At 34.3% G+C, this 19194-nt stretch overlaps 1 protein-coding gene across 2 annotated transcripts in view; it reads left to right on the top strand.

Moving 5' to 3' along the window:
* Positions 1 to 19194, top strand: part of LOC145332618 (malonate--CoA ligase ACSF3, mitochondrial-like) — a 36916-nt gene that overhangs the window by 6915 nt on the left and 10807 nt on the right. For both annotated transcript variants that reach the window (XM_080177625.1, XM_080177626.1), the window contains exons 6-11: positions 5726 to 5813; positions 7803 to 7837; positions 8896 to 8980; positions 9259 to 9294; positions 13316 to 13432; positions 16525 to 16590. In XM_080177625.1, coding sequence (XP_080033751.1) covers positions 5726 to 5813; positions 7803 to 7837; positions 8896 to 8980; positions 9259 to 9294; positions 13316 to 13432; positions 16525 to 16590 — 427 coding nt within the window. The remainder of the gene's footprint in view (positions 1 to 5725; positions 5814 to 7802; positions 7838 to 8895; positions 8981 to 9258; positions 9295 to 13315; positions 13433 to 16524; positions 16591 to 19194) is intronic.

Genomic DNA, 19194 nt, shown 5'->3' with positions numbered 1-19194 from the left:
CCCGCCATTTAATTTGTGCTGCTTTAGTGATTTTTAGCTTCTATTTTTGCCGCCGTTGCCGCATTCATCGCCCTTCTCCGCCGCTACTCCGCTGTACGTCGCTTTTTAATACATGCTCTCCTCTCCCTTGTTCAGAAATTAAATGGAGGCTGGGGGTGTTGTGTACAGCTACGTACGCAATGTATAGCGGAGTAGCGGCGGAGAAGGGCGATGAATGCGGCAACTGCGGCAAAAGATGTTTATATTTGGCGGAGGCGAACACAAAATGGAGGCGGCAGGATTGTCCAGTCAAGGAAGAGGATAAATCGTAGAGCGGCCAGTTGCAATGGAGCAAATGTTCTTTAGCGGCGAACACATATTGAGTGGAGGAAAGTGTAGTATATATTGTTATAGCGGCAGTACAAATAGGCGGCGGACAAAATTTTCAAAGGGCTTCGATCGCGATGCCACAAAAACAAAAAATGCCTAAAATTGAACAGAGAATAATAGTTTCAGGTTAGATTTTCAAAAATCCAAAGTTGATTTTTCTGTGGAGAGTCCTTTTAAGGAGCGTTGCCACGAAAGGGACTTATTTCTACAGTTTCTGTTAACCCATGAGCAATACTTCTGTTCTGTCGGCTTTTCGGCAATTTTCTTAAGGTTCAAATTTCTCAGTAAAGAAAGACGCCAAAACTTTCTCACATTGATTCCTAAACAGATCTATAGTATAGATGTATAATTTTACAGACAATTACCTCCCTTTCTTTTTCAAAGACCCCTTTCGTCTGCTTCTAAAATATTTTCTGATACTTGCCTGTGTTAATATAGGCGACACCATTGGTTGATTTTCAATGACCCAATAAAAGGGTTGCACAAGGTGGTTGCGATGGGGAGATACAGTTTAATATTTAACCCTTTCTCCCTCTAGTGTTTTACTCTAATATGCCTATGACCACTTAGCATTTACTTAATAACAACCTTTATACCCATAATTTTACATTTCTTATTTTATACTTTACTTCTATTGCCAACAGTGGTTTTATCAAATTTAAGAATCATTTGCTTTTGGCCAGCTTTATATTAGGCATAAAAATCTTTCTGATCAAACTTTTAGAAAGCTATTTTGTCTTATTTTTATCACCAACATATGTTATATTTGTGCAGCATTTATATAGAGTTAAATTTTATATATATTGTAAATGTTACCTAGTGTTTGTAACTTTTTATCCAATTTCAAATAAATCAGGCTGTCAATTCCAGGGAGGGAGGGAGAGGACATTGGACTGTACGTACTTCGCACTGGTACCCAAAGTTTTTTAATCCTGGTGTATTCTGCGTTTGATCCGATTCCAAAATGCACTGGTAGTGTTCGAATTATTTAACCAATAACTTTACTCTGTAAAACAGAAGGGGTAATTTTGTGTATCATCATTGGGAATATATACCAATTAATCCTCCATTTTCTTATCCCTTAAGATCCCTGTTCACTACTGACTGTTGCATTCTTTTTACTTCTCTTAAGCTGTTCCCTAAGATCATGCATTCTTTACAATAACATCATATAACAAGGCATAAAAGAAAATATTTTGCTGTGTTTTTGGTTTTAAGACTTTTAGAAATTGCATCTAATCTCTGTAATCCTGTAACGTACTTTATGTTTTTAATACTTCAGACATTGATATAATGCATTATAGAAAACTTTTATATTATAAGTTTCTATCATATGTTTTTAATTAATAAAAATAGTAGGGTATCCTTATACTAAAGTAACAGGATGTCTGTGTGTCTGTGTGTCTGTCTGTGTGTACCGAAGGATCTCGCTAACCGCTGAACCGATCGGGTTCTCCTTAACAGGGTAGCTTCTCATAAGTCCCGGGAAGGTTTATAACTATTTTGGGGGAGGGTACCACCACCCTCCCAAGAGAAATGACAAAAAAATCGAAATTTTAAAAAAATTAGAGGAGACTTCAACGTCAAATAAAGAGGTATCGTCATAAAAATTAACTTTAACAAACAAAAACATTTAAAGTGCCACTAGAGGCCTCTAGGGGCGTAGCCGCTAGTAGAATTAATAAAATAACAAAAGAAAACGGGTTTCATCTTAATTTTACAGTATGTATGTATGTATATTTCAAATTCAATTATTATACATATGACAACGTTTATGTAAGTGGATTATAGAAGAAAAAACAATTACAATTAATCATAATGCAAAAAAGAACATAAAGTCAGTCATAAGTAAATAATTGCGACTTGACACCTCATTTATGACCATTAGTCAAGTTTGAGGGTTTACCCAAGCCGCGGTTTGTGTTTTCTGATAAGGGAGTAAACCCCCCTGGAGATATGATTGCAAAATTAAATGTGACTTAACTGGTGGTTATTATGTAGTTATATTGTGATTATAAATGTAGTTATTAATGTAGTTATATTGTAGTTATATATGTAGTTATTATTGTAGTTATAATGAAGTTTTTTAAGTAAAAAAATTGTAGAAATAATGAATGTCATTTAAAGTGTAAAAATATGCTGATTTGTGTGTTTAGAAGAAAATTATGCTGATTGTATCATAAATAAAAAAAATTTTATTGTGATATTTAGAAGGAAGCTACTCTATATTTAGATGTTTAAATTGTTTGCAGCTGTGATTTATTAAAATGGAATGTGGTGGCCTTTTAGGATACTGTAATTTGGTTTGGAGAAGTTTACATTGCTGACATTTTTGTTAAATCATCTATACAATATTGACATTCCTGAAAGTTTAGGTTAATATATGTAGTCATAAATAGATAAATGCCCTTGCCCTCTTAAGCATAATCTAAAGACTAATTTTGGGAGACCTTTATAATAGAAAATGCTAACCCGACAACTTAGCTAGCAAAATTCTGATACTAGGCCATTGTTGTCATGTTTATTACAGAATGAATGATGTAAGTATAATTTTATAACTAATGTCTAGCAGATTAAGAATTGAACGTGGTGGCCGATTAGGATACATTATTTTAGGTTTGAAGTTGATATTGGTGACATTTGCTGTTAAATCTACTTAATAAAAAACGCCTCTGAAATTTTAAATTATTATATGTAGTCAAAATAGATTCATGCCCCACACCATTAAGCGTAAATCTAAGGACTAATTTTTGGAGACCTACATAAAACCTAGAAAAATGCTAACCCACACACTTAGAAAGCAGAATTCTGATGCTAGGCCAATTTTGTTATGAATATTCAGAAGTGAGTGTTGTAAGCATGATTTTACAACTAATGTCTGGCAGATTAATTTATATTAGAAGATTTGATGGAAGATTAATTTTTTGAAGGCTAAGTTGACTATGAAATATTACTTATTTTCTTGGGATAAGTGGCTTTTGATGGATTATTTTAGGTTAGGTAAATGTCAATGATTGCCCCGCAGGGTTAGGAAATTGGCCCAGCAGAGTTAGAACCCCCTACAGGGGCCAGAAATAGGAGAAAAGCTACTGTCAAAATACAACGAAACCTACTATTTAGCTTTCTTTCTATGATCAAGTTTTTTAATGATGTACAGTAATAGTCAGAACCTTTTTCTATTAACATTTTCTTTTGACTTTAATAAAGAAATTTGAAATATTATAAGAAAGTAACAGGAGGTTTGTCTGTTTATTTGTTTGTACTAAAGGATCTCGCTAACCCCTGACCCCAGTGGTAGCAGGGTAGCTTCTCATAGGTCCTGGGAAGGTTTATAACTATTTCTAGAGAAATCACTCTTAGAAAAAAATTCCCCTCCCCCTTAAAAAAATATTTTCATTAAAAATCCTCACTAAAAAGATTTCCCTCTTATTTAATTTAAAAATCTAAAATATAAATTGGGTTATCAAATTCAACTCCCCCCTCCTAAAGTGCTCCCTAGAGGCCTCTAGGGGCGTAGCCGCTAGTGTAACATATTGAGTTTACAACCTTATTACAGCCATAACCTGAATATTGCAAAAACATAATATAGAACTTTATTGCAAGGTTTCCTCAGGGAGTAAGGGAGGGGAAAACGGGCAATTAATTCAATTTTAGAGTTTTTGCTGAAAAGCAATGAAAACCAGATTTATCCCAAAAATTTGACCAAAATTGCAAGGGGATCATGATAATATAAGTTAGAACAAAATTAGTTCTAAGAAAAAAATAACACTTGAAAATTAAATTACCAATACATCATAATGTACCTAGTAAACATTCTGTAATTAATCACTAGAAAAATCGTGTTTAGAGTTTTGTCAACCCTTCTCACATATTTTTAACTGCAACCCTAAATTTAAGGGGTTCTAAGATTTTTTAATACATAAATATCACAGTAGAGTTTCTATATATGAAACGACATTTTCTTGTGAAAAAATATTTGTTAAAACCAGCCATCTTTTTTGTCTGCTATATTCAAAACTAACACAGCTAGTTAGCGGGGCATTGATGCGTTAGTACCCAAAGTCAGTCAGAACCTGCTGAATTCTTGCACTTTCCCTTAAAGCTAGTATCCAAAGTCTGAGACTCTTAAAAATTGAATATTCGATCCATTGTCCCCTCCCTTACTCCCTGGGTTTCCTACACATTTCTTATATTTAGTTATTTAGTTGTTTCTTATTAGGTGGCTTGATAGCACTTTAATGTATTATCAATTATGTTGTACAAAGTAGAATAATGTATGTCTGTCCGTCTGTCTGTCTGTCATTCCGTCCGTCCGTCCCTTAAGATCTCGGTAACCACTGAACCGATTGGATTCTACTCTTCAGGGAATATACCTACTGGTCCTTGGTTGGTTTTAGGCTATTTTCTTGGGGGATGGTGCCCTATCCTTCCCCCTCCCCCCCCCTACTGTGGCACTTTTTGCCAATTTACACAACTTTTCAATCTTTAAATTATTCTTATATTATGAGAAACTGTCCCAAAATAAAGAAAAAGATTTATCAAATCAATTATTTCTATCTTTCTGGATGAAAATCTTCCTATCAGACACCAGATAACCTACTCTGCTAAACAAAATGAGAACTTATCAAATCAACTTATTATAAAAAGTATTAGATATTAAGAGCAATCATATAATGCTTGGGCATTGTAAAACTTAAAATCTGGGTTTTTTTGAAAATATTTTAACTAAATTATATTATTTACATCACATGAAAAGAGCAATATTTAACTAACAAATACGTTTAATTAAGTATGGTTGAAACAGCCATTAAATTGCATGACCTTTAGTCCGAAAGTCTTAAATGTACAATGTATATGGTTAATAGCTACTCCTATTCTGACTGGAAAATCTAATTAAGAAGATGTAAACCTTTGGCGCTGAAATCAGTAATATTTATACCTTGATGATTTTAAAAGATACTATGTACGAACAAGAGCAACTTCCAGCAGTGATGGCGAAGAACTTTTGTTGTTGAATAAGCTAAGTTTCTGTTGAATATGGACAAATAAATTAAATGAATTAATCTTCGCCACGGTTTTAAGGAGAAAAACAATTTTAAATGACAAGCTATTTTTAATAGTTTTGAAACGTTTTATTGAGTTCAATGTGTATAAATATTTACAGCAAAAATATAAATATGTATATTGTATATTATGACATATTACGATTGTTTAGATCAATATGAAGTACATACAAAACATTTTTAGTGTCTCATCATTTGATGATCTAAAAAGCCAACTAATTGAACATTTTATTTTTACTGGCTCTCGTTTGTACATGTAACATCTTTATTTTACACATTGCAATTAATTTCAGGTATTATCTGGATGACAGCAAGGCGGGGCTGACCCTTGTAACTCAAGCACTGAAACAAAAATTGGCGCCTCTTCAAGATAACTTTAAGGTATTTTTTTGATAACACAGTACGTACTCATGGAGGAAGGGGATAGTAAATTAAAGTAGTACTAATGTCTTATTAAAACATTCTCTCATTTGTTTGCTCTAAATAGCTTAAAACCTCTCCTGGACCAATATAAAACTTTCCTGGAAATTATTAAAGATTAGTCAAACCTTTTTAAAGATCGTATCGGACATGCAGGCAGACAGACATCCTTTTACATAAGTAACTTAAGTACATCTAATAACAGAGAAAGAGGGGACAATGAGCTGTTAATTACACTAGTCCCTAAAGTTTTATGATAACGTTTTATTAATCGTTGGCTTAAAAACTTTGGGGACTGTAGTGAATTTATATTGGTTAGATCATTAAGTTGAATTAATAACTCATTTTGATATACTGAAGGGATAATTTTGTGCATCATCATGGGGGATGAACATCAATTTATCGGCCATTGTCTTATCCCTTTAGATCTCTGCATAATAATTTTTGTGTGGGAAGAAAAATATATATCATCCATTGTTCTATACCTATCTGTATTCTTACCCAAATTCTAAAAGTCTAGATATCAATTCATGTTTAAAACTTTTCTCTCCTTTCATGGAGAACTTTTATCCTATGAAATTTTTACAGCTGTCAAGTTTGGATCATTTTAACATTAGTTAAATTATTTAAAGACTATTAATAAAGACATGAAACAATCCAACAACAAAATTAGTGCTATTTTGTCAATTATATGTTACTAGGGAACTTCAAAACAGGAGTCTTCAAAAAGTTTACAATTGTGTAAAATATAAGTTTGGCTGATTTTTATTGGATATTAAATGTGATGGAAAATATTTTCTAGTCTTTCTATTAAGTAATTGAATGTGTGTCTATCTACCAATGTAATATAATGTATGTGTGTCTGTCTAAATGAAACTGTTGAGCCTTTTTTTAACTTGATTTTAAAAAGGCAACAGTTTTTTTACGAAAATAGTCTGGCACCCTTTGCATATCCCTGAATTCTGAATCAACCCAAAGTGAGCAGCCTCAAAATTTTGGCCAACTATTCAAATTCAAACTTGATTACTTATTCATAAAAATGTTCAAAATTTGGATAAATTGATTTCCAACTGTAATTGGAATTATTACCTTTTAATAGATGCAAGTACTTTCGAGGACAGAGTCTTTATTTCTCAAAACTAGGAAAATTATGTCTACAAAAAGCACAGCAAATAAATATGTAGTAATATATCCTTATATTAAAGTAACAGTATCTCAATCTCAATCTGTGTGTTTCTGTACCGTAGGATCTCGCTAACCGCTGAACCGCTATAGTTATCCTTTAAATGGTAGCTTCTTATAGGTCCTGGTAAGGTTTATAATTATTTGGGGGAGGGTACCACCACCGTCAAAAGAGAAATGTCCCAAGAAAAAAATATCCCCCCCCCCTCCCTACAATATTTTTACTTATTAAATCTGAAATAAATAAATGTGCTATCGAATTTCACTTTCCCCTCCTCAAATGCCCCTATAGGCCTCTTGGGGCGCAGACGCTAGTTTATGGTAAGGTATACAAGTAAAGTAAGAATTAGATAACTCAATAGATTTGACCGACTCTTTGCAGACTAGGTGCTTTCTTGATAAAGCAGGGATAAGACAGTTGACGATAAATTATTGAACACCCCCATCTATATCTTCTTTAGATAACAATCATAAGTGGTCAATTAAGGCACATTCAATGTATACTATCCAATTAAGATTTGATAAAGTACCTAAAGTTTTCAGCAACGAATAAGAAAACTTTGGTCACCAACAAAATTTACAGTCCAATGTTGTCCATTTTTTTTAATTTGATGAATAGGGGTTCCTTCTCTAATTTGTTTTAAAGATAACCTTCTATTGCTATGTAATGTATTCTTTGCTGTGCAATTGGCCTACAAGCTTTTGATTCTTCAAATCTAATTCTAAACTTGTTAATGCTGATTAAAACTTATAAGTATATTTATTTAGGTTATATCATATAGCTCAACAGAAGTGAATTCAAGGAATGTTTTATGATGGATTTCATTAAAATGTGATTTTTAGAAGCAAACCTAATCTATAATTCGAAACGTCCTTCAGTTTGTCTGTAAGAAACGGTATGTAGAACGAGATTTTTTCATTTTCCACAAGATAGACGGCTAAAGTTTGTTATTTCCATATACTAATAAGCATTAGTTATTTAATTTATTTGGTCCGTCGGTCTGTGGGGCATGCCTCAAATGACAGGGAGTAAGGGAGGGGACAATGGGATATTAATTCAATTTAAGAGTTTTTGAAGAAAGGCCATGAAAACCAGAATAATCCCGAAAATATGGTGGAAATTGTAAAGTGATTGTTGATTAAATCTAGAAAACCATAAACTAAGAAAAAAGTTCCAAGAAAAAAAGCAATCATTTGAAAATAACATTACCAGTATTACAGACTGACATAACCATTCTGTAATTAATTACTAGAAATATCTCCCTGGAACTCGCCAGATGACAGGGAAAGAGAAAAGAGATTTTGGGGCAAGTGATGTGAACACGGAAAAAAGGGGCAGGCAGGCGTGTAGCTGGATGGGCAAGTATATGGCCTTCCTTTTTATCCTGTTTATTTCCCCCACCTCCCTTCTCCATTTCCCTTTCTCGTCTACTTTTAAAAAGGAGGTGGGGATGAAGGGAGTGAAATATAGTATGGGAGGGGGGCCGTGTATTTATATTTGAACTACTCTCTGTCTGCAAAACTATATATATTCAAAACTAACATAGCGAGTAACGGCATTTCTTGCGCAAGTCCCCAAACTCAGTCAGAAACTGCTAAATTCTTGCACATTCCCTTTAAGCCAGTCCCCAAAGTCTGAGACTCCTAAAGATTGAATATTCGATCCATTGTCCCCTCCCTTACTCCCTGTTCAAATGACCTATACATATATTCTACGGAAAAAGGTTTCGTGATTTTGTACTTGCTAGGTAAATATTTTTTATGACGCTGAATATCCACTCTATAACTCACTTTGTCCGTTAGTCCATCTACATTTTTTTGTTCCAATCCTTGTTTAAAAAAAAACATTTAATGTTGATAGTGAGCAGAATTTAGATGACCAAGAACTCTCTGGTGAAGATCCTGCAATGATATTATATACCAGTGGAACTACTGGACCACCAAAGGTCTAACTTATCATAAGTTAAAAAACTGTCTTTATATCTAGTAGTAGTAAGGTTTGGTTAGGTTATATTACGTACAGGTCTGCACAGAATAGTTTGGGCCCCGAGGGGTTTACTCATAATGAAAAAACATTAGGTACCGCCCCCCCCCCCCCTCCCCCACACTTATTTTCATTTTTTGGAGGAAGGATGGGCCTTTATGGAAAAGCCCAAAAAGTCTTAATCAATAAAAGTCAAGATAAAATTATCTGTTTTTTTTACATTTTTTTGTTTTGTTTTAGGGAGTTGTGTTGACCCATTCAAATTTATATAACCAGGTAAACAAATTGATAAACCCGTGACATTAGCGTGTCCAATGGCCGCCAATGAGATGTTGGGTTCGAGTCTTGACAACACCGCTTCATGATAGAGAACATTGTACCTACTGCTTCTGTCCCGTCACATGGCATTAATAGTTAGAATGCCTTGGCCTGTAAACATGCGCAACTCCAAATCATGCAATAGTAAGACTTCCAGCTATCAAAGAGTTGGTTATTTGTTGTGTATTACTTGACATAATTTATTGACTTAGGTATTAGATCTACATGCCTTTTTAAAGTTTTGATACTTGTGGACAAAAGGCGTCATGTTACAATTTATAACACTCAATTTTTCTTGACTAATTGTTATGCTATTATGTTAAAAATCACAAACAGGAAAATATACATCACGATGAACTACTTTTAAAAAGTGAGTTTAAAGTTAATTTAAGGACTCTAATACAATAAAAACTTTGTTTTGATATAAGTTTATCAAAATTTTGAAATCAATATAGCTGTAAATTAAGAATAAATTTCGTGCATTGATTCGAATTCGATTGATTTCTTAATTAAAACAGAGCCATACTGAGTATTTATGTATCGTATACTATTTTAGATTTTATTTTTCTAAACTTAAGTAAACTTTATAGGATAAATTCGTGGCCAACAAAAATGTTTTTAACCCTAAAATGTTTATTTTGTTATCACCAAAAAAATTAGTTTTAAGAGTTTTTTCTTCCCTAAAGTTTTCTTTGTGAAGAATTACACTAATATATATAGAGATACACATAACATACTACTTAATAGATATGTCAGAAAATTGTATAGTTCATCATGAAAGTATGTTTCTTAAACATTATCTGTTTCATATAAAGTTCATTGTATCTAATCATAATCCCTTTTATATTTTAGTTAAAATTGCATTTACGTGTACAAGGATTTAACTTGGGCGTGATGGTTGGGTGTAAAGAAAGGGAAAGCCTCCTTTTTTATTAAGTCATTCACCATTTCGCAAGCTAATGATCAAAACACAATTTTTCACCTTTTCTGTCAGTTACAAATAATCATTATTTTTGTAGAATGCAATATTTCAGTTGTAACATTTTATTTTTGAGTAATAGATCTAGCTGCTTGTCTCTTGTCCCAAGTTTTTAGGGACAATAATATGAATACGTAACTAGTTGCTTTTCACCTATTCTCGAGAGGATTGCGGGGGATGTCAGAAAAACAGCCTAAAACCGCACGAAAAAAAACAGCCCAATATACTTTCCCTGAAAAGTACAATCAATTCTTCGAGAACTTTAGCTCTGACAAAAAAAAACTTACGACTTTATATTAAAAGATAATTTTAAAAATTTTAGGAATAAAAAAAAATAATGCTAAATGTAAAAAATCCTTTAACTAATATGCCTGGAAAAGTTTGTGCTACATATTTACTGTTAAAACCAATGCATTAACAAAAGAGGTATATGTATGGGAAGAAGAGGTTCTTATTTAGAACCATCCCCCTTGCTATCTTGGAAATCAAATAAAAACTATACAAAAATAAAAATCAGGAAGATTGGAATTTATTTCCCGTCATGACACGGCTTTTTTTTATCTAAAGAATGGCGATAATGATAGTTGATACTATAGAGGTCGCATAGATTTATCTATATTAACCGTTTTAACTGCACAATGGGCTGGATATTTTAATTTTTAAAACGGTGCAGTTAGTGACCTGCCAAACCTTTTAAAAATTAGGTCTATAGTAACTATAAACGTGGTACATAGAAAATTATATTTACCGCAATTAAGAATTAATAAGAATTGGGTATTTTATCCTTATATATCGCCCCCGCTCCCCCCCTGAAATAAGGGGTAAATATGTTACAAATAGTTTAATTTCATATATGAGTTAAAACAGTTGCTTTAATTACATTGAGACATTATCCCTCTAAACTAATAAGCCTTTATCTCAATACTGCATTGTTCTCTTTTACATGTACATTAGAGGACCTAAGGATTGGGCCTGGTTCAAGTTTATATAATTGGACCTAAAGTATTATTGTTCAATTCATGACCTATATTAAATTGTAAATGTAGCCCTGACCCAAAGTATTATTCCACTATCAAAGCCCTTAAAGTCAGACTTAGAATAACATCATAAAGCAATTTAAGAGTCATGCTTCTGTATTTCAACTTGGCCAAACTTTGAGGTCATCTTCTGTACAATATACATTATACTTGAATCCAGGCAATACAAAAGTGCATAAGACATTTGCAACCAAACTTTATCTTTACCTTTTTCACCTATTTTATCCTGAGACATGGAAATAAACTCAGTTTTATGTCTGAAATATTTTTTTGAACACTTGAATGACTTTCATTTCATTTATATACATTTTGTTATAATTAGAAACAGTTTGACTTTATAATCACATTTGACTAAACTCTTTACAGAAAATATGCGAAAAATACCCTCTTTTTCTAGTTCTATCTTAAATCTTTATGTCTACAGAATATGTACCAAAATAGCACAGAAAACAATATAAAATTGGTTGCACACACAAAAAATAGATCTTTTGGGCATGAAATAGTATTCGATGATGCTAATAATCTTTATAGGAATGCATTGCATATACTTTATAGTTTAACAAACGGATAAGTTAAGTTTTAATGAATTAGAAAACGGCTAAGTTTTAATACAGGAAAACAAATAAGTTAACATTTATGAAATAGAAAGACAGTTCAAGATTTATTAAATAGATTCTAAATTCTTTTTTTTTGGCGGATTTCGGATTCTGGGTTCTAGCAATATTTTAAAATCTTTTTTTTAAATTAAAAAAATTAAGGGATATATATGTCCTAACTATTAATGTTCTTGGTGTTCTCTATAATTAACTTCCGAGAATCGAACCAAATTTTTAAAAATATTATATATAATGATGATTTTCTTTGCCTTCAAGAAGGCAGAGTTGAAAGAAAAAACTCAAGACGCCAATTTTAGCCTACCAATTAAGAATCCGAATCCGCTATTAAAAAACGGATTCCGGATTCAAAATTGGCTAAAAATTGGGGGGATTCCGGATTCGGATTGCCAACCCTACTATAAATATACTAAAATATACATAATTGTTTTTCTATAAGAAGGGTTTCAAAACATTTTATTTTGATATGTGCTACTGTTGCCCAAATTTTTAAGTAATTTAATGCTATACATATAATAATAATGTTTCTACTATTTTGTCTCTTGAAATATAGAAAGAAAGAAACGGATATTGAAGCAATGTGTTACAAAGAAAGATTCCCTTGAGTTTATTTGTAAAGATGAAAACAGGGATGCGTGTTATGGAGAGAGGGGACATTAGGCTGTTTATTCACAAGTCCCAAAAGTCTTCACGTTTTCGTATTCGTTGGTTTAACATATGTAAAATATGTTTTCTAGTTTTAAATAACTTCCTCTTATTCTAAAATTTTTTGTTTGTTTTTATATCATGTAACATTAGATGATGATTCAAATTTCTCTAAAATTCATCTTTATCTTTTATTGAAAGCTTTTATTCTGCATATAACGCAAATTTATTTGTATTCATATATTGATGACCATAATTTTGTCTACTTTTCTTTTATTCATATTTTCTTTATGAAACATTGAAGTACACATAATGATATACAAGCTTGTATTATAGGAAAGAAAAATAGTGCTTAATTTAACCATTAACAGAAATTAATCATCAATGTCTTATTTTCTTCCCTTTTGAAAATTAATGCAGGATCTTTGTGTATTTCTGTCTTTAACCACTGAATCTATATGGTTTTCCTTCACAGTATAGCTTCTCATAGGTCCAGGGAAGATCTATAATTTTGGTGTGGGTACCACCACACTTCCAAGAAAATTCCCGTCTGGAAAACTCCCCCCACCTGAGAACTTTTCAATAAACTAAAATTAAAAATGAGTTTCGGTCGAACGGCTCCCACCCAACCTTCACTTAATTTGTCTTTAGAGGCCTCAAGGGGTGTAGCCGCTAGTTGTTAAATATAACTATCCTTGTTTTAGACTAAATGTTTATTGACTGCCTGGAACTATTGTGAGACAGATAGGCTTCTCCATTGTCTCCCCCTACACCATACTCATGGAATTGTAAACTGCCTGCTGTGTCCTTTGTCTGCTCAGGTATACATTGTCTCCCCCTACACCATACTCATGGAATTGTAAACTGCCTGCTGTGTCCTTTGTCTGCTCAGGTATACATTGTCTACCACTACACCATACTCATGGAATTGTAAACTGCCTGCTGTGTCCTTTGTCTGCTCAGGTATACATTGTCTACCACTACACCATACTCATGGAACTGTAAACTGCCTGCTGTGTCCATTGTCTGCTCAGGTATACATTGTCTACCACTACACAATACTCATGGAATTGTAAACTGTCTGCTGTGTCCTTTGTCTGCTCAGGTATACATTGTCTACCTCTACACCATACTCATGGAATTGTAAACTGTCTGCTGTGTCCTTTGTCTGCTCAGGTATACATTGTCTACCTCTACACCATACTCATGGAATTGTAAACTGTCTGCTGTGTCCTTTGTCTGCTCAGGTATACATTGTCTACCTCTACACCATACTCATGGAATTGTAAACTGCCTGCTGTGTCCTTTGTCTGCTCAGGTATACATTGTCTACCACTACACCATGCTCATGCAATTGTAAACTGTCTGCTGTGTCCTTTGTCTGCTCAGGTATACATTGTCTACCACTACAACATACTCATGGAATTGTAAACTGTCTGCTGTGTCCTTTGTCTGCTCAGGTATACATTGTTTCCCCCTACACCATACTCATGGAACTGTAAACTGTCTGCTGTGTCCTTTGTCTGCTCAGGTATACATTGTCTACCTCTACACCATACTCATGGAATTGTAAACTGCCTGCTGTGTCCTTTGTCTGCTCAGGTATTTATTGTCTACCACTACACCATACTCATGGAATTGTAAACTGCCTGCTGTGTCCTTTGTCTGCTCAGGTATACATTGTCTACCACTACACCATACTCATGGAACTGTAAACTGCCTGCTGTGTCCTTTGTCTGCTCAGGTATACATTGTCTACCTCTACACCATACTCATGGAATTGTAAACTGCCTGCTGTGTCCTTTGTCTGCTCAGGTATACATTGTTACCCCCTACACCATACTCATGGAACTGTAAACTGTCTGCTGTGTCCTTTGTCTGCTCAGGTATACATTGTCTACCACTACAACATACTCATGGAATTGTAAACTGTCTGCTGTGTCCTTTGTCTGCTCAGGTATACATTGTCTACCACTACAACATACTCATGGAGTTGTAAACTGTCTGCTGTGTCCTTTGTCTGCTCAGGTATACATTGTTTCCCCCTACACCATACTCATGGAACTGTAAACTGTCTGCTGTGTCCTTTGTCTGCTCAGGTATACATTGTTTCCCCCTACACCATACTCATGGAATTGTAAACTGTCTGCTGTGTCCTTTGTCTGCTCAGGTATACATTGTCTACCTCTACACCATACTCATGGAATTGTAAACTGCCTGCTGTGTCCTTTGGCTGCTCCTCAGGTATACATTGTGTACCCCTACACCAAACTCATGGAATTCACTGTTGTAAACTGCCTGTAGTGTCCTTTGTCTGCTCAGGTATACATTGTCTACCACTACACCATACTCATAGAACTGTTAACTGTCTGCTGTGTCCTTTGTCTGCTCAGGTATACATTGTCTACCACTACAACATACTCATGGAATTGTAAACTGTCTGCTGTGTCCTTTGTCTGCTCAGGTATACATTGTTTCCCCCTACACCATACTCATGGAATTGTAAACTGTCTGCTGTGTCCTTTGTCTGCTCAGGTATACATTGTTTCCCCCTACACCATACTCATGGAATTGTAAACTGTCTGCTGTGTCCTTTGTCTGCTCAGGTATACATTGTCTACCACTACAACATACTCATGCAATTGTAAACTGTCTGCTGTGTCCTTTGTCTGCTCAGGTATACATTGTCTACCACTACAACATACTCATGGAATTGTAAACTGTCTGCTGTGTCCTTTGTCTGCTCAGGTATACATTGTTTCCCCCTACACCATACTCATGGAACTGTAAACTGTCTGCTGTGTCCTTTGTCTGCTCAGGTATACATTGTCTACCTCTACACCATACTCATGGAATTGTAAACTGCCTGCTGTGTCCTTTGTCTGCTCAGGTATTTATTGTCTACCACTACACCATACTCATGGAATTGTAAACTGCCTGCTGTGTCCTTTGTCTGCTCAGGTATACATTGTCTACCACTACACCATACTCATGGAACTGTAAACTGCCTGCTGTGTCCTTTGTCTGCTCAGGTATACATTGTCTACCTCTACACCATACTCATGGAATTGTAAACTGCCTGCTGTGTCCTTTGGCTGCTCCTCAGGTATACATTGTGTACCCCTACACCAAACTCATGGAATTCACTGTTGTAAACTGCCTGTAGTGTCCTTTGTCTGCTCAGGTATACATTGTCTACCACTACACCATACTCATGGAACTGTAAACTGTCTGCTGTGTCCTTTGTCTGCTCAGGTATACATTGTCTACCACTACACCATACTCATGGAATTGTAAACTGTCTGCTGTGTCAATTGTCTGCTCAGGTATACATTGTCTACCACTACACCATAATCATGGAATTGTAAACTGTCTGCTGTGTCCTTTGTCTGCTCAGGTATACATTGTCTACCTCTACACCTTACTCATGGAATTGTAAACTGTCTGCTGTGTCCTTTGTCTGCTCAGGTATACATTGTCTACCTCTACACCATACTCATGGAATTGTAACCTGCCTGCCGTGTCCTTTGTCTGCTCAGGTATACATTGTCTACCATTACACCATACTCATGGAACTGTAAACTGTCTGCTGTGTCCTTTGTCTACTCAGGTATACATTGTCTACCTCTACACCATACTCATGAAATTGTAAACTGCCTGCTGTGTCCTTGTCTGCTCAGGTATACACTCTGGAAGTCTACAAAGGGTTGTTCAGGTACAAAATTAATTTTTAAAAAAATAAAAAGATTTTAGTTTTGCTATTAGTTGGTCTTAAAATTTAAAATATGGGGGTCAGTTAGTTTTTCCTCAACCCTGCGGGGCTACTCAGAACAAATATAACCTAAGCTAACCAGATCTAAAGTAATACACAATCAAATTGTACTTAAAAAAATGTACTTTACATTTATTTTAGGCAACAGTTTGTATGCTACCGGCGTTTAATGCTGAAAAAGTTTGGTCTGCCCTGTTAAATAAAGAGGTAATATACAGGTATCTTAATGGCTGATAAATTGATGTTCATCCCCAATGATGATACACAAAATTAGGTACTCCTTCTGTAGATTAAAATTAGAGGTTGAAACGTTCAAACACTCAACTTAATTAATCAAAATTGTTAAGCCAACGAATAAGGAAACGTTATTCTGAGTGTAATAAACAGCCCTTTGTCACCTCTCTCTTTGGGTAATATAGCTTTTATAGCATAGTTTCGTTTTTTCTACAATTGATGCTGATCCAGAAACATAAAGAAGAGTTACAACATTAGCATAATAGTTGTTTTTATGTGTTACAACATAAAAGAAACATAAGTAAGGGGGGGGGGGGGAGTTTTGCCACTTTCGCGTAAACAGTGTGCTGTGGACTAGGTATTGATTTTAGATTATAGGTTATTTAAGATAAAAGTTTACTTTTGGGTATTAGTTCACGTATATTTAATCATTTTTTGAAAAGGTCTCCAGGTTCAGGTGCTGCAGGCTGGAAGGTCGTTTCTGGACAGGTAAACAAATTAAAAATTTTTTGTTTGAAGAGTTAGAGAGCAACTTATAAAACAAAATATGCTTCTTTTTGAATGTTATAAACATATCTGCAGAAAAAATTAAATTCGGCCTCCAGGTTCAGGTGCTGCAGGCCTCCAGGTACACTCTTGACAGGTAAAAATTAAGTTTTCTTATTTGAAGAGTTAGAGGTACACTTATTTAACCAAATATGCATCTTTATGGATGTTATCATCATATTTGCAGAAAAATTTAAAATCGGCCTCCAGGTTCAGGTGCTGCAGGCCTCCAGGTACACTCTGGACAGGTAAAAATTAAAATTTCTTATTTGAAGAGTTAGATGTACACTTATAAAACAAAATATGCATTTTTTTTGGATGTTATTAACATATTTGAAGGTAAATTGACAATCGGCCTCCAGGTTCAGGTGCTGCAGGCTGGAAGGTCATTTCTGGACAGGTAAAAAAATTAAAATTTTTTTGTTTGAAGAGTTAGAGAGCAACTTATAAAACAAAATATGCTTCTTTTTGAATGTTATTAACATATCCGCAGAAAAAATTAAATTCGGCCTCCAGGTTCAGGTGCTGCAGGCCTCCAGGTCCACTTTGGACAGGTAAAAATTAAAAACATTTATTTGAAGAGTTAGAGGTACACTTATTTAACCAAATATGCATCTTTTTGGATGTTATTACCATATTTGAGGAAAAAATGACAATCGGCCTTCAGGTTCAGGTGCTGCAGGCCTCCAGGTACACTCTGGACAGGTAAAAATTAAAATTTCTTATTTGAAGAGTTTGATGTACACTTATTTAACCAAATATGCATCTTTTTGGATGTTATTACCATATTTGAAGAAAAAATGACAATCGGCCTCCAGGTTCAGGTGCTGCAGGCCTCCAGGTACACTCTGGACAGGTAAAAATTAAAATTTCTCATTTGAAGAGTTAGATGTACACTTATAAAACAAAATATGCATCTTTTTGGATGTTATTACCATATTTGAAGGTAAATTGACAATCGGCCTCCAGGTTTAGGTGCTGCAGGCCTCCAGGTACACTCTGAACAGGTAAAAATTTAAATTTCTTATTTAAAGAGTTAGAGATACACTTATTAAACCAAATATGCAAATTTTTGGATGTTATTACCATATTTGAAGGTAAATTGACAATCGGCCTCCAGGTTTAGGTGCTGCAGGCCTCCAGGTACACTCTGGACAGGCAGTTATAATATTTTTTGATACTTTTTGATTTGGACACCTTACCTGGATCCTGGTGACCACTGGTGACTGCTTGTGGCCGCTGGCAAGGTAAATTCCAATAAAGGTAATATTTGATATTAGAGGAAAGGTTTCTAAATAGAAAATTATTGAAATATAATAATATGACAAAATTTATTAAGTCTTCTATTTTTGTTCCAGGCAGGCTCTAGGTAGCCTCCAGGAGCCTGCTGGACAGGTTTAAAAAATCAATTTTATAATTTGTTTTATTTAGATGAAAGGTTTGAGTTGTGCTCCAGATAGGGTCAAGGTGGCCTCCAGGAGCCAGCTAGATAGATCTGTATTGAATTGAGATGTCATGACATTGTTGATAGACCAACAGACCAAGAAAATGCTTATTGGCATAGGGAATTTCCAACTAAAAAAAAGTAAGCATATTATCTTGAGTACCTAGTTGCCAAGAAATTTACATTTATTCCATAATATTTCTTACATATGCACAGACAAACAGTCGGCCATTTAGAAAATCAGAGGAACTTTTAACAAATATAGAATATAAAAATAAATACAATTTTTGCCAGAAAGTGTCAGGCATTCCTGCCTTTTTCTTTAGACGTGGATTAAATATACAATCTAAGAATTTCTTTATATTTTACTAACCTGGATGGAGAATCTGTAGCTCTGGATGACATCTGGATAAAATTAACCTCTCTCAGAAGTGATTTTAAAATTATTTCACTAGCATCTATACTTTATAATCTGAATCCTGTTGAAATTGCATTCCCCATTCTGAGTATCTGTAATATTATATCTTAGACACAATTATATTTTGCATATGTGTGGAAAACCATACATAAACAAAAAATAATAAATA

This window comes from Acartia tonsa, chromosome 11, assembly GCF_053477335.1.
Source record: "Acartia tonsa isolate MP-2025a chromosome 11, ASM5347733v1, whole genome shotgun sequence".
Lineage (NCBI taxonomy): Eukaryota > Metazoa > Arthropoda > Copepoda > Calanoida > Acartiidae > Acartia > Acartia tonsa.
The sequence above is the reverse complement of the archived record's forward strand: the minus strand, read 5'-3'. Positions and strand labels throughout refer to the sequence as shown.